This window comes from Furipterus horrens, unplaced genomic scaffold, assembly GCF_987537825.1.
Source record: "Furipterus horrens unplaced genomic scaffold, mFurHor1.1.pri manual_scaffold_4, whole genome shotgun sequence".
Classification (NCBI taxonomy): domain Eukaryota; kingdom Metazoa; phylum Chordata; class Mammalia; order Chiroptera; family Furipteridae; genus Furipterus; species Furipterus horrens.
Window position 1 is genome coordinate 36,885,411 of NW_028327174.1, and position 13,046 is coordinate 36,898,456.

The 13,046-nt window shown below is 35.0% G+C and overlaps 1 protein-coding gene across 2 annotated transcripts in view; it reads left to right on the plus strand.

Moving 5' to 3' along the window:
* The window catches only part of BMAL2 (basic helix-loop-helix ARNT like 2), a 72,376-nt gene that overhangs the window by 57,349 nt on the left and 1,981 nt on the right, over positions 1–13,046 (plus strand). For both annotated transcript variants that reach the window (XM_090272956.1, XM_090272957.1), the window contains 7 exons: positions 3,013–3,250; positions 3,698–3,804; positions 3,959–4,109; positions 5,592–5,650; positions 6,387–6,495; positions 11,284–11,362; positions 12,828–12,936. In XM_090272956.1, coding sequence (XP_090129082.1) covers positions 3,013–3,250; positions 3,698–3,804; positions 3,959–4,109; positions 5,592–5,650; positions 6,387–6,495; positions 11,284–11,362; positions 12,828–12,936 — 852 coding nt within the window. The remainder of the gene's footprint in view (positions 1–3,012; positions 3,251–3,697; positions 3,805–3,958; positions 4,110–5,591; positions 5,651–6,386; positions 6,496–11,283; positions 11,363–12,827; positions 12,937–13,046) is intronic.

Below are 13,046 nucleotides of genomic sequence, written 5' to 3' on the forward strand. Positions count from 1 at the left end.
GTACATTGTGTGGGTTTGGACAAATGTCAGTATATAATGACATGTCTCCACCATTAGACTGTACAAATTGTCTTCACTTGTCTTCATAAAAATTCTGTGCTCTGCCTATTCATCTCTTCACCATCACCCTTGCAAACACTAATCTCGCATCTCCATAATTTTGCCTTAGGTACATTTAAATATAAAAAGAGTAGAAAGCAGTCCTTTTAATGCTAATTAAAACTGAATTTAAGATTTATGGAAAGGCTTTTTCCAAAATTAGCCATGAGTCACTCACAAAAACATGGGTTTGAACTACATGGACATGCTGAATTTTTTTTCCAGTAAATACTGTAAATATGTATATTTTTTGTTTAAATTTTATTTTTTTATTTATCTGTTTTCTTTTTTTAGAGAGAGGGGAAAGGAGAAAGAGAGGGAGAGAAACATCAATGTGTGGTTGCCTCTCACACTTCTCCAACTGGGGACCTGGCGTGCAACCTAGTCATGTGCCCAGACTGGGAATTGAACCAGTGACACTTGGTTTGCAGGCCGACACTCAATCCACTGAGCCACAGCAGCCAGGGTTCTCTTATTAACATTTTTCTCTAGCTTTATTGTAAAAGTGTGGTGTATAATACATATAATGTACAACATGTATTAATTGACTTGTCATCGATAAGACTTCTGGTCAACAATAGGCTATTAGTCAAGTTTTGGGGGGAGTCAGAAGTTACACACTGATTTTCAACTGCTGGGGGTTCAAGGGTCAACTGTACTATTCTCTCTGATTTTGTGTATGTTTGAGGTTTTCCATCATAAAATATTTGTTTTTAAATAAGTAAGATTGACATTAAAAACATTCTACCCTGATTCTAACAGTAATGTCATAGGTTCAGACTTTGAAAAAGCTTCTAAGATAGGGATAAAATTACTCTCATATCTCAACTTGTGAAATCAAAGGCAGATGAAAGATGGATGACTACTCCCAAACATCTTAGCTATTAAGTTTATCTTGGTAAGATAATCAGTAACACAGTAATGCACCCAGAATGCATTGGTTTCTTGTGCTGGTATGGCAGATGCTGTCAGTACCACATGACATGTCCTCTCAGCACCTACCACTTCAAGGGCATGCCGCCTGGTTTCCAAAGTCTGATATCTGTGACTCTGCTTGACCTCTTTTCTCTGGTCTTTGGAGATAGCTCTGCTTACCTGAGTTGCTTATGGTGGTGTTAAACAGAATAGGGAATAAGTGAGAAACCTGGTTTGGGGTTGGAAGGGATAATGACCTGTAATTCAAGGACTCTGTGGATCATGGAAGCAGTGCTATTTGTTACGTGTTAAATACGAGGTCCCGTGCATGGCTTACAGAAGTCAGACTCTGTCGCCTGCCTCATTCTTCATTTCCCCATCGCAGACCATGCTTCAGCCACATCTGACTGCTCTTGACTCTCGATTTGCAGTGGCTGTTCCCTCTAACCGGAATACCTTTTTGTACCCCTCCGCTTCTGTTATCCAGGCAACTCCTGTTTGAATACCTTCTGTGACAGAGCACTCACTCTCATCAAAGAGCAGGGCATTGGTGCCCCAGAAAGGCAGCTCTGGTGCCAGCCTGTCTGGGTGTGAACCTTGGCTCCACCCCTCCCTGCTGTGACCTTGGCCTTAACTCAAACATTCCTGGCACAATAAGGATAATATTAGAACACATCACAGGACTATTAGGAAGATGAAATGAATTATACATTTAAGGCCCTTAAAGCAGAGCATAGCACATAAAGTGTTCTATAAATCTTTGCTATTACTATTAGTTGCTGTTTTATAAGACAGTCCATATCATCTATTTACAAAGTATTGTAGTAACACTCTTACCAAATAGTGCCGATTTAAAACAGGGACTTTTCTGGTCTTTTCTAAATGTTATCACAGACTGTTTAAGTGCTTTTTACTAGCCCTTTTTTCCTTCTTTTTAACCTTTAAGTCACCTTCTTTTTGTTTTGGATTGCCATCATCTATATACTCCCTATCTTTTATGCCTGTGTTGCATTTCATTGTTTTCTTAAGCATTTCCTGTATTTGAGCATATGGATTATTTTCAATTTTTTATTTCTCTGGTTGGACCTGTTTGACAACCTTTTTCCTATAAGTTAATTGCTTGGGTTTTTTTTTTTTTTTTTCTAAAAGGTGAGATATGAGTCAAATTTTATTTTTATACCTTTTATTATAAATTTCTCCAAATGTTCTCTAAAATGGTTTTATAATCTATTTTAACCATTATAAGTACTAACATAAGAAAGTTAAGGGTTGATGACAACGAGAAAAGAAAAAAGGAATTTAAGAATGTATGCATAATTATCCTTTAAACTTTGAACATAATATAGCAAAATTTTAATAAGATGAATACAGTATCTGTGGCTAAGAGCAAGAGAACTTGAAGTTTAACTTTTTATAATGTGTAAATTACTGTATTTTTAAAAATTGACTTATATTTGAAATAGTGATACTTATTTAGAACTAAATTGAAGTAATCTGCTTATTTTTTGATATAGTACATATAGTTTAGTTCCTGAGAAAACCCGTTGAGAATAAAATTGTTAAACACAATTGGTGATTTTTTTTTTCAAGATTTTACTTATTTATTTTTAGGGAGAGGGGAAGGGAGGGAGAAAGAAAGGGAGAGAAATATCAACATGTGGTTGCCTCTCATGTGCCCCCAACCGGGGACCTGGCCCACAACCAAGGCATGTGCCCTGACTGGAAATGAACCAGCGACCGTTTGGTTCAAAGACTGGCACTCAATCCACTGAGCCACACCAGCCAGGGCATGATGATTTATTTCAATGGACTACTATTCCCCTTTCATATTTTAGCATATTGAAAGAATATTTCATAGCACAGTTATTATGTACCTATTATAAATGTCAATGTAAGAAATTTAAGAATTCATAATGATTCAAATACTATTTTATCTTTATTTCTAGTTTTATTGAGATAAAATTGCCAAATGCTCTTTCTTAAAAACTTTTGAAATAGATCACAGAAAATTCTGTACTATCCACTGCACTGGTTACTTGAGAAGCTGGCCCCCAAGTATTATTGGAATGGAAGAAGAAAGGGACAATACGAAAGACAGTAATTTCACCTGCCTTGTTGCTATTGGGAGATTATATCCACATATTGTCCCACAGAACAGTGGAGAGATTAAAGTGAAACCAACTGAATTTATAACCCGTTTTGCAATGAATGGAAAATTTGTCTATGTGGACCAAAGGTAACATTTATATGTCTTAATGATTAGAACTCAATGGGATATTTAAGGCTATTAAAATGTGGCTTAGCACTGCTGGACTTTTCCTTTTAAGGCTTTAGAAAAGGAAATAAAGTTTAAATGAAATAATATGGGTATATCTGTAAGTTTGTTCGAGCCAAAATGTAAACTTGGACTGTTTCTTAGTCAGTGGCGCAGAACCTGGGCAGGGTCTCTGGCCACAATTTTGTTGGCGAATGGTAGAAAAAGCATGCCTGGGATTGGACGGGTGTCCGCTCTGATTTGCAGCTCTAGTCTGGGTCTAGGGCAGCCATAGGGAGCCCAGTGATGCCCCTGGCTTACCCATCCCCCAGTCCACTTCCCTACTATCCCGACCGCGAACGGACCTGATATGTTCTGGAAGGGAATTGGTTCACCAATCCTGAAGTTTATTTTTAATTTTAAAACCAGAGCAACAGCAATTTTAGGATATCTGCCTCAGGAACTTTTGGGAACTTCGTGTTATGACTATTTTCATCAAGATGACCATAGTAATCTGACTGACAAGCACAAAGCAGGTATGCATTCAGGGGGTAAGCTTTTGGTACTTTTTAACCACAACTACATCTCAATTTCTCATTCCTACGAAATCCAAAACTTGAATTAATCCTCAAAAGTGTAATTTATATAGTCATAAACCTTTATACTGATTTTTATTTTTTTCTTGTTAAGTTCTGCAGAGTAAAGAGAAAATATTTACAGATTCATACAAGTTCAGAGTGAAAGATGGCTCTTTTGTAACTTTAAAAAGCCAATGGTTTAGTTTCACAAATCCTTGGACCAAAGAACTGGAATATATTGTGTCTGTCAACACTTTAGTTTTGTGAGTAATTTGTTACATTGGTAAGACCTTTAATTAATTTCAAATGAATGTTTGGGCTTCCCTCTTCTCATCTTGCTAAACCATTAAACTGTATGGTCCTCTGTTTTTATATTACAACATGAGATAGCTATTGAGTAATTCATTCACAGTCTATTGGCATTAGTTCTCAGAATTAAGCTAAAAGTTTGCCCTTTTAAAGTCTTTTCCTTTTGCGTAGTATAAAATGTGATAGTAGAGGTATTTATTCAAGCATTTCCTTCCTAGGCTTTGTCTTATCCCGTCAATAAATGATGTGGATGTGGCCTTAAACTGTATGTCACTGTAAGAAATTGTTTTGTCTTCCACATCACTTTTGCATGTACGCTTTGAAAGCCATGGGAACTGCATGTGACTGTGCAGGAGAAGTCGGCTGAGGGATGAGCAGAGTCTGGCTCCAGCACTGCTTGCCAAGTCCTGGTCTGTGGCTGTCAGCCTGAAGCAAGAGCCAACTTTTCCTCATTTGCTCCATATGCTAGTATGGCTCTGTTCTAAATATTGCGTTGGCCAAAAAGTCCGTTTAGTTTTTTCCATAAAATAAAAGACACACTTTTCATTTTCACCAATAACTTTATTGTCTTGGATATTTTGGGTATGTTGGCTCTCTCCCACTATTGGCTTCTAGTGGGTAGAGGCCAGAGGTGCTGCTAAACATCTTCCAATGCATAAGGCAGCCCCACAGCAAAGAATTATGTGGCCAAAATGTCAGTAGTACCAAGAAACTTTGCAAACCACTTCGGACACATTGATCAGTCACAGCACCTTCTCCATGCACTGCATAAATCTTTTTTTGTGTTTCAGTTGTGTTTTATCTTTTGTGAAGTAATGATGTACAATATACCAAAAAAATGTTGCATATATTCTTCCATCTTCAATATTAAAATGGCTACACAAAAATTCACCAATTTTGACTTTTTTTTTTTTTTTTTAATGCACACTGGTATGACAGCTGTCACAGCAGAATCTAACAAAATTGTTTCAAATGAAGTTTAAGACAACTAAGCACTACTAGAGCCATTGTACAGAAAAAACTAAATGAACATTTTGGCCAACCCAATATTACTCTTTTTCTTTTAGTTTTTTGAAATTGCTATGATTTCCTCAAACCTATTTTCTTATCTACAATATTTAGCTTTTTTTAAAAGCCCCCAAAGCTTAGTACCTCCAGCAGTATCCAAGTACTTGTTCCAATAACGATAAGAATATCATTAGTATATGAACTGAAAGTTTGTAACTATGACAACATGTACTTTACAGGGTAATAGCGCATTTGGTACTTAGCACATTAATACCTCGATCTCTTGTGGTTATGTTAACATTATACATATGTAAAACAAATGGGTCAAGAAATAACAAATTAAATACACAGAGCTTAATATAGTCACTTGAACAATTTTCCCTCTTTTCAAAAAAAAAGAAGTCACTTCTGGTGTTTTTAAATTCTAGGGGACACAGTGAGACTGGAGAAGTATCATCACTTCCTTGCAGCTCTCAATCATTTGAAGGTAAGCTTAGTTTTAGATCGTGGAAACTATTACCAGGACTTATTATTGCTACCATCTTTTTCTGTCTTGGAGAGGTAAAAATTTGAAGTTGAAATTGAAAAGACTTCTGTGGGTTACCCTCAGAATTCCCACAGAACTTCGTTCATACTTCCATTGTAATCTTACATTGTATTGCCATTAGGTGTTCACTCAACTGGCTCACCACAGACTGTGAGTTCTTTGAGAGTAGGAACGGTGTTTTATCCATCATCTGTCCTTAGAAACTAGCATAATGCCTTGTACTTTGTGGCACTCAGTAAAGTATCTGTTGGACGCATTAATAAAAAGCACTAAGGAGGAGTTTTTGCTTAGGAGTTAGTGCTTAGTCAGTTTTTCACTGCAGGAATTACATAATGTATCACTTACATAAATAATATTAGGAAATATTAAAAACAAACTAGTATTGTTCTGGCTTTAGTATCGATATTAAAGTGAGAAGGAACTGTCTGTATTCAAGTGTTACAAGTCATGATTATACCCTCAACGACTTGCTACACTGGATTCATACACACTCTTCAATAAACATTTTAAACCATCATGAATTATGTTTGCAATACAAGCATGGATGTTTCTAACATTTTAGGATACGGCTAGTCTGTTTCTTTTAAAGATAGAAATGTTTGAAAGAAATATGTCTACCAGAGCTATATATTTTTTTGAAGTCCTCAGTTGAATTTTTCCTTTTGTTGTTATTTAGAATCCTCTAGACAGTCCTGTATCAGTGTGCCTGGAATGTGTACTGGAACAGTACTTGGTGCTGGTAGTATTGGAACAGATATTGCAAATGAAGTTCTGGACTTACAAAGGTAGTGTTTTATTTTTGCAAATACTACAAGTAAAATTATTATACTTAAAAAACCAATATTCAAAAATCAGTAAGTTTCCTATATGTGAACAGTAACCAGTTCAACAATATAATGGAAGAGAAGATCACCTTTATGGTAAGAACAAAAAAGATAATAAAGTGTTTAAATATAAATTTTACAAGGAGTACCTAGAACTATGTGAAAAAAAAAACAAAACTTTAAAATGCTACAAAGGTAGTCAAAGATTACTTGAATAACTTTCCAGCTAGAAGTTGTTTTTAACAGGAAGTCTCAGTAGTATGAGGATGTCAGTGTTCCTTGAACTAACCTATGAATTCAGTGTGAATCCAGTCAAAATACCATCAAGCATTTGTGTTTTAGAATCCAACAAATGATATCATACTAATATGTTAGGGTATCCAGGAAAATTCTAAAAACCAAAATTAATAGATTAAGAATAAAACTATCAGATATTGTATTATAAAGCTACAGTCACTACAACATTTTGGTACAATGCATAGATTAATGAAAAAGAATATATTTCAGAAAAAGACTGAAACACATGGAAATTTATTATATGATAAAAGTGTCATTTTAAGTCAGTAAACTGTTTAGAGGATTATAATATCTCTAAAGCCATTCAGGAAAAAAATAAAGTTAGACCCCATCTTTATTCTGTATACTAAAATAAATTCCAAATCAAAGAGTTAAAAATAAACCTATAAAACTGTTTCAGGAATACAGGCACAAATTTTCATAACCTTAGTTTGGAAAGTCACACAAGAATCATCACACGGCCTGGCTGGTTAGCTTAGCTGATTAGAGCGTCGTGCCAATATGCCAAGGTTACAGGTTCGAACTCCACTCAGGGCACATACAAGATGCAACTGATGAATGCATCAATGAATGGAACAACAAATTGATGTGTCTGTCAGTCTCTCTCCCTCCCTCCCTTCTGCTCTCTAAAAATCAATAAGTAAAAAAAATTTTTAAATATATAAAAAAAGAATCATACAACATCCAGAATTCATTAAAAAATCAATAAATTATATAAAAACTCAAAATTTAAGCATAACTATAACCATTAAAGTTAAAAGATAAGTTACTTCAGAAAATCTGTGTATTTCATGTAATAAAATGGATTATCTTAATATATGAAGTTTTATAAAGAATAAAGTTATTAAACTATATAATCAACTTTATATAACTTTATACACAATCTTAATCTGTATTGAGCTATCTGTAGTATAAACAATTAAGTTATTAGCCGATTTTTAAAAATAGTTTAATAATAACAAAAGTTGGACGATGGACATGAATAGAAAAAAATACAAATGGCCAAGAAACTCAGAATTACTCAACCCCACTCATGGTTAAAAACATATATGTACGAAGTAGATGAGATACCTATTTTCACTTGGAAGGTTATCAAAGATTTGAAAGATTGATAATCAATATTGGTGAGAGTGTGAGAAAAGTCACTCTTAAATTGTTTATTGGAATATAAATTAGTCCAACTGCTATGGAATGCAATTTGACTATACCTCTCCAAAATGTAAGTTTATATAATCCCAGACTCACCGATTCTACCCCAGAAGCAAATAAGTCTTATACAAATGTGCAGAGATCTATGAATGAGACTGTTCATTGATGCATTTTTATAGTAGTGCTTTTAATATTTAAATATTTATCATAGCCATAACTTATTATGGCATATTTATACAAGGGAGTACTCCACAACTGTTAAAAACCAGGTAGCACTATTTGTGCTAATATGGAAAGATGTTTAAATAGAAAAAAAGAACAGGAACAGAACAAAAGAACAGTGTTATAATAACTGACTTCTATAAGAAAAAAGATGTGTGTACATGTGAATGTGTGTGTATGTGAATGTGAGTGTATACAGGCCCACAACTGCCCATCTGAAACTCTTTAAGATAGGTTTTGAACTCAGAATTTCTTTAGATTTTAGAAAGAGTATTTTGGAATTCAGTTTTTTCGGGTGTTATGTATAATACCCCCAGAGAATTTTATTGCCAGCACCCCATAATCAATTAAATCATTGTTTATCCAGTGAAGTATTTACAGATTAAATAGTAAAATGTCTGGTAAGAGAGGGGAGGTGAGTGTTTGGGGTATACACATTAAACAAGATTGGGAAAGAATAATTATTGAAGCTGTTTGGTGGGTGTTAAGAGATTCCATTATATTATCTACTTTTATATCTGTTTGAAGGACATTTTCTATAATAAAGCTTAAAAATGTTTTTGGATTGCACTTTTGTAAATCCAGTGAGTAGAACAGAGTGGGATGAAAAAATAATAAATTAACCTCATACTAGTTAGGTCAGGTTTTGCTGAGTTCAGATCAATTCAGATTTTGCTGCTAAATGAATTATGGAGACTCAGTTTTCAAGGTTTTTTGGGTTTTGGAATTGCAGAGAAGGAACTTATACAATAACTGCATGATATATTATATACCAATACTAGTATTTTGTTCAGACATTTCAGAATTTGTTACCTCCCATGTTTGGGACTAGGAGTTGAGAGATGGGAGATGTAGAAAAGAGAAAAAAAATTTTTTTTCTTTTCTTTTTGTACAGTTTGAATTTCTAAGTTTTTAAGTTAAAAATAGTTTAAATTGAAAAAAGTCACTTTGTCATCTCTTGATGGATACCTGAGTCGCTTCCACCTTGAGGCTGTTGTGAATAATGATGCTGTGAATATGGGCATACGGATAGAAGTTCTAGTCCCTGCTTTCAGTTCTTTTGAGCATTTACCCAGAAGCAGAATTGCTAGATTATATGGTAATTCGATGTAATTTTTTGAGGAACCGTTGTCATGTCTTCGATAGCAGCTTCACCATTTTACATTCTCCACCAGCCGGGCACAAAGGTGCCAATGTCGCACCATTGCTTGTTCTTTTGTTTTTGGATAATAGTCATCCTCATGGGTTTGAAGTAGTATCTCACTGTGGGTTGGTTTGCATTGCCCTAATGATTAGTGATGTTGTAAATCTTTTCATGTGCTTACTGGCCATTTGTGTATCTTTTGTTGAAGAAATGTCTGTTTAGGTCCTTTGCCCATTTTTCAACCAGGTTATTTTTTGTTGTTGTTGTTGCTATTGTTGGGTTGTAGTAATTCTTTATTCTGGAAATGAATCCCTTATCATATATGATCTGTAAACGTTTTTCCCAATCTCTGGGTTACCTTTTCACTCTGTTGATAGTGTTCTTTGATGCACAGACGTTTTTAATTTTGATAAATTTGACTGTATCTCTTCTTTTGTTACATGCGCTTTTGGTATCATATCCAAGAAATCTTCACCAAATCCAATGTTATGAAGCCTTTTCTCGATGTTTCCTGCTGACAGTTTTATCGTTTTAGGTCTTACATTTAGGTCTTCGAGCCGTTTTGAGTTAATTTTTGTATATGGTATAAGGTAATAACCCAACTTCCTTCTTCTGCATGTGAATATTTAGTTTTCCCAGCACCATTTGTTGAAAAGATTGTCCTTTCTTGGACCCTTGTTGAATATAATTTGACCGTATTTGCTGAAAGAGCATTTAAAGAGTGGACAGTGAGCCAAACATTGACAATTGGGTGCCATTAGAATGGCCAGGATGCAGTGGGGAAGGCATTACATATGGAGGCACTTCAGCCAATGTATGGAGGTGGCTGGGAGAAAGCATGATGGTTTCAGAGAACAATGAGGAGACTTGATTGAGGAGTCAGGTTGCTGAAAGCAAGTGGGGAGTTTAAGGTGAAGTCAAGTAGTGGAGAGTGTAAATAGCAGACATCTGCCCAGTGGACTAAACACGAAGAAAGCCATGTTTCAAAAGATTAGGGGAAGGAGTAGTTTTCATCTTTCAGGCAAAGCCAAGTGAGCAGGTGATGATTTTAAGCCATGAGCTACAGAAGGAGAAGCCAGCCAAGCTATTTACATTGACTTCCCTGTGAAAAATCCCCAAGACAGGTTGCTGATCTTTTCTTCTGTTTTCTGACCTAATTCATTCCATTTCTGTATTAATTTCTCCCCTTATTTCTTGTCAACTGCCATCTTGGGAATGCATAAAAACAAAGTTATGTTTGTGCCATTATGTGTTTCACATAATTGAGCATTTAATAATATATGGTATGATAACTTTTTGCTAAAAACCTCTGGTTTAATCCATTCTCCTCTCCAAAGCAGTATTTCCCATTGTAGTTTCATATGGGATATAGTTTTACATATTTAAGTCTTGTGAAGCGATTAGTGATCAAAGGGTATGATTATGTTTGTCGTTCTGTGTCTCATTGATGTTGTACCTGAGGATGACCTATCACCGTAAAAAGGACATTTTGTACTTGAAGTTTGCAGAACGTTAGGAAATCTTTTTTTACTTTCAGTTCTGCTATTTGTTATCTTGATAAGAAACTGGTTCTTGATGTGAATGCTTATTTTATTTTATTTTATTATTTTATTTTTTTTAGTGAATGCTTATTTTAAACTAAGTGTGTTATATTATTCTATTACTTCACCACGTGCTGTATTAAGATAAGTAACATGATTTACTTATGGGCTTTTACCTCAGAGTTTTATGTTTCTATTTACTACTGAGAGCTTTTCAGCTCTCCATAGTCAAAAATAAGTCTGGCACTGAACAAGTTGGTCTATTGTGAAAACTGTCATGATACTCAGACTCATGTTACTTCATTGTATTTTTACCAGATTATGATATATTCAGAGGAGAAAATTTCCTTCTAAAAATATAAGTAGAGAAAATGTCTTATGTATCACTTTTTAAAGGTTACAGTCTTCTTCATCCCTTGGTGATTCAAGTCCAACAGATTTAATGAAAGATACTCACACTATAAACTGCAGGAATGTAAGTACAATCATTAGTGATGATATTCATGAAATAAATGAACAATAAAATTTGCTCCTTGTTGATTATTTTTCCTGAGAAAAGAAGCCATTCTATAAAAAAATAAAGGAACTCTTTTCTAGCTGTCTGGTTTTAATAGGCAGTGCAGAATAGTGGTTAAGAGTGGAGTTGCTGGAACCATACCACCTGGGTCCAGGTTGTGACTCAGACACTTATTGCTGCCTCACCCCAGCCTTGTTATTTAAACTCATGGTGCCTTGATTTCCTCATCTGTAAAACAGGAATAATAATAGCACCAATCTCTCGGAATGGTGTATGAATTAAGTGATTAAATATGAAAACAAACACAAGCTTAACAGTATCTGATACACAGCAGGTGCTCACTAAAGGGTAGCTATCATTTCTGTTGTTATTCCAATTCAGTGGATTAAATGTACACTTTATGGTCTGTAGAAACGTTTAATGTAAGCTACAAGATAAGTATCACATACTATTTAATTCAATTAAACAACTACTGGTTATTTGAAATTCATTGGTACATATACAAAAATGACTAAATGTAGAGCTAATATCTAGGAGACCCACATCCAATATAATTCTAATGTAGCCCAGACAACAAAAGGCTCTAAAATAGGTCTATAAATGAAGTGGTATAAGAATATAATAGAAAAGAGAAATTAAATCTGACCAGGTACAAAAGGGCACTTGAAAATGTACTTTTACATAAAATATTATGTCTTTTGGACTAGTGTATTTAAATTTTACTTACATATTTAGCAAATATTTTGGGGGTACCCATTTTGTGTCAGGCTTTATGTTAGAAACAAGGTTAAGTCATTGTAACAAAAATCTCCAAGTAGTGTACATTATATAGGCATTCTGTAGATAAAATACCTCAACTTAGGACAATATAGGTAGATGACTTCCTATTCTGATGCACTGCATTAAATATTAGGTTGTTTGGCCTATAACTGTGTAACAGTATGATAACTTTTTTGGTAAAAGCCTCTGGTTTAATCCATTCTTCACTCCAAAGCAGTATTTTCCATTGTAGTTTCATATGGGATCTAGTTTTTCCATCATTTTTTAAAAAACTGAAATAACCGACTCAGAGCATTGTGGTCAAGAACTTTCCCTTTGTCTTCCAAAACTTTTTCTCATAGTATATACATTCAGTTATGGTTATGAAGAACGTGGGCTTTGGGGTCAGGGAGATGGGGTAAAATGATGGCTTCAACACTTTGGGCAAGATATTAGCCTCTTTAGGCCTCAGATTCCTGACCTGTAATACAGCTGCCTCACAACATTTTAAAAATGAAATGAGATGGCACACGTGGAGTGCTCAGTAAATGCAAGCTGCCGTACTGCTGATGGCAGTGGTGGCACTGCCAGCAGGCCATGTCTGGTAACTGCAAAGTATTCCATTCCAGTAGGAGCCTTACTATTTATTATTCTGTCTTTTCAGGTGTCCAATAAGGAGTTGACTCCACTAGGTCCCTCTGAAATGAGGGAGCTAGAAGCCTCAATGCAAAACCACAGCGCTCTTGCTCCCCGCGGTCAGGAAACACTCCTAGGTAAGTTTTCTTTGGCAACTGCCCGCCATTTTGTTTTTCAAAAAACTTCTTCTTAATCACTATATTTTCAGGCAAAGGAGATTTCTAGAGGAGCAAACAAGTTTAAAATG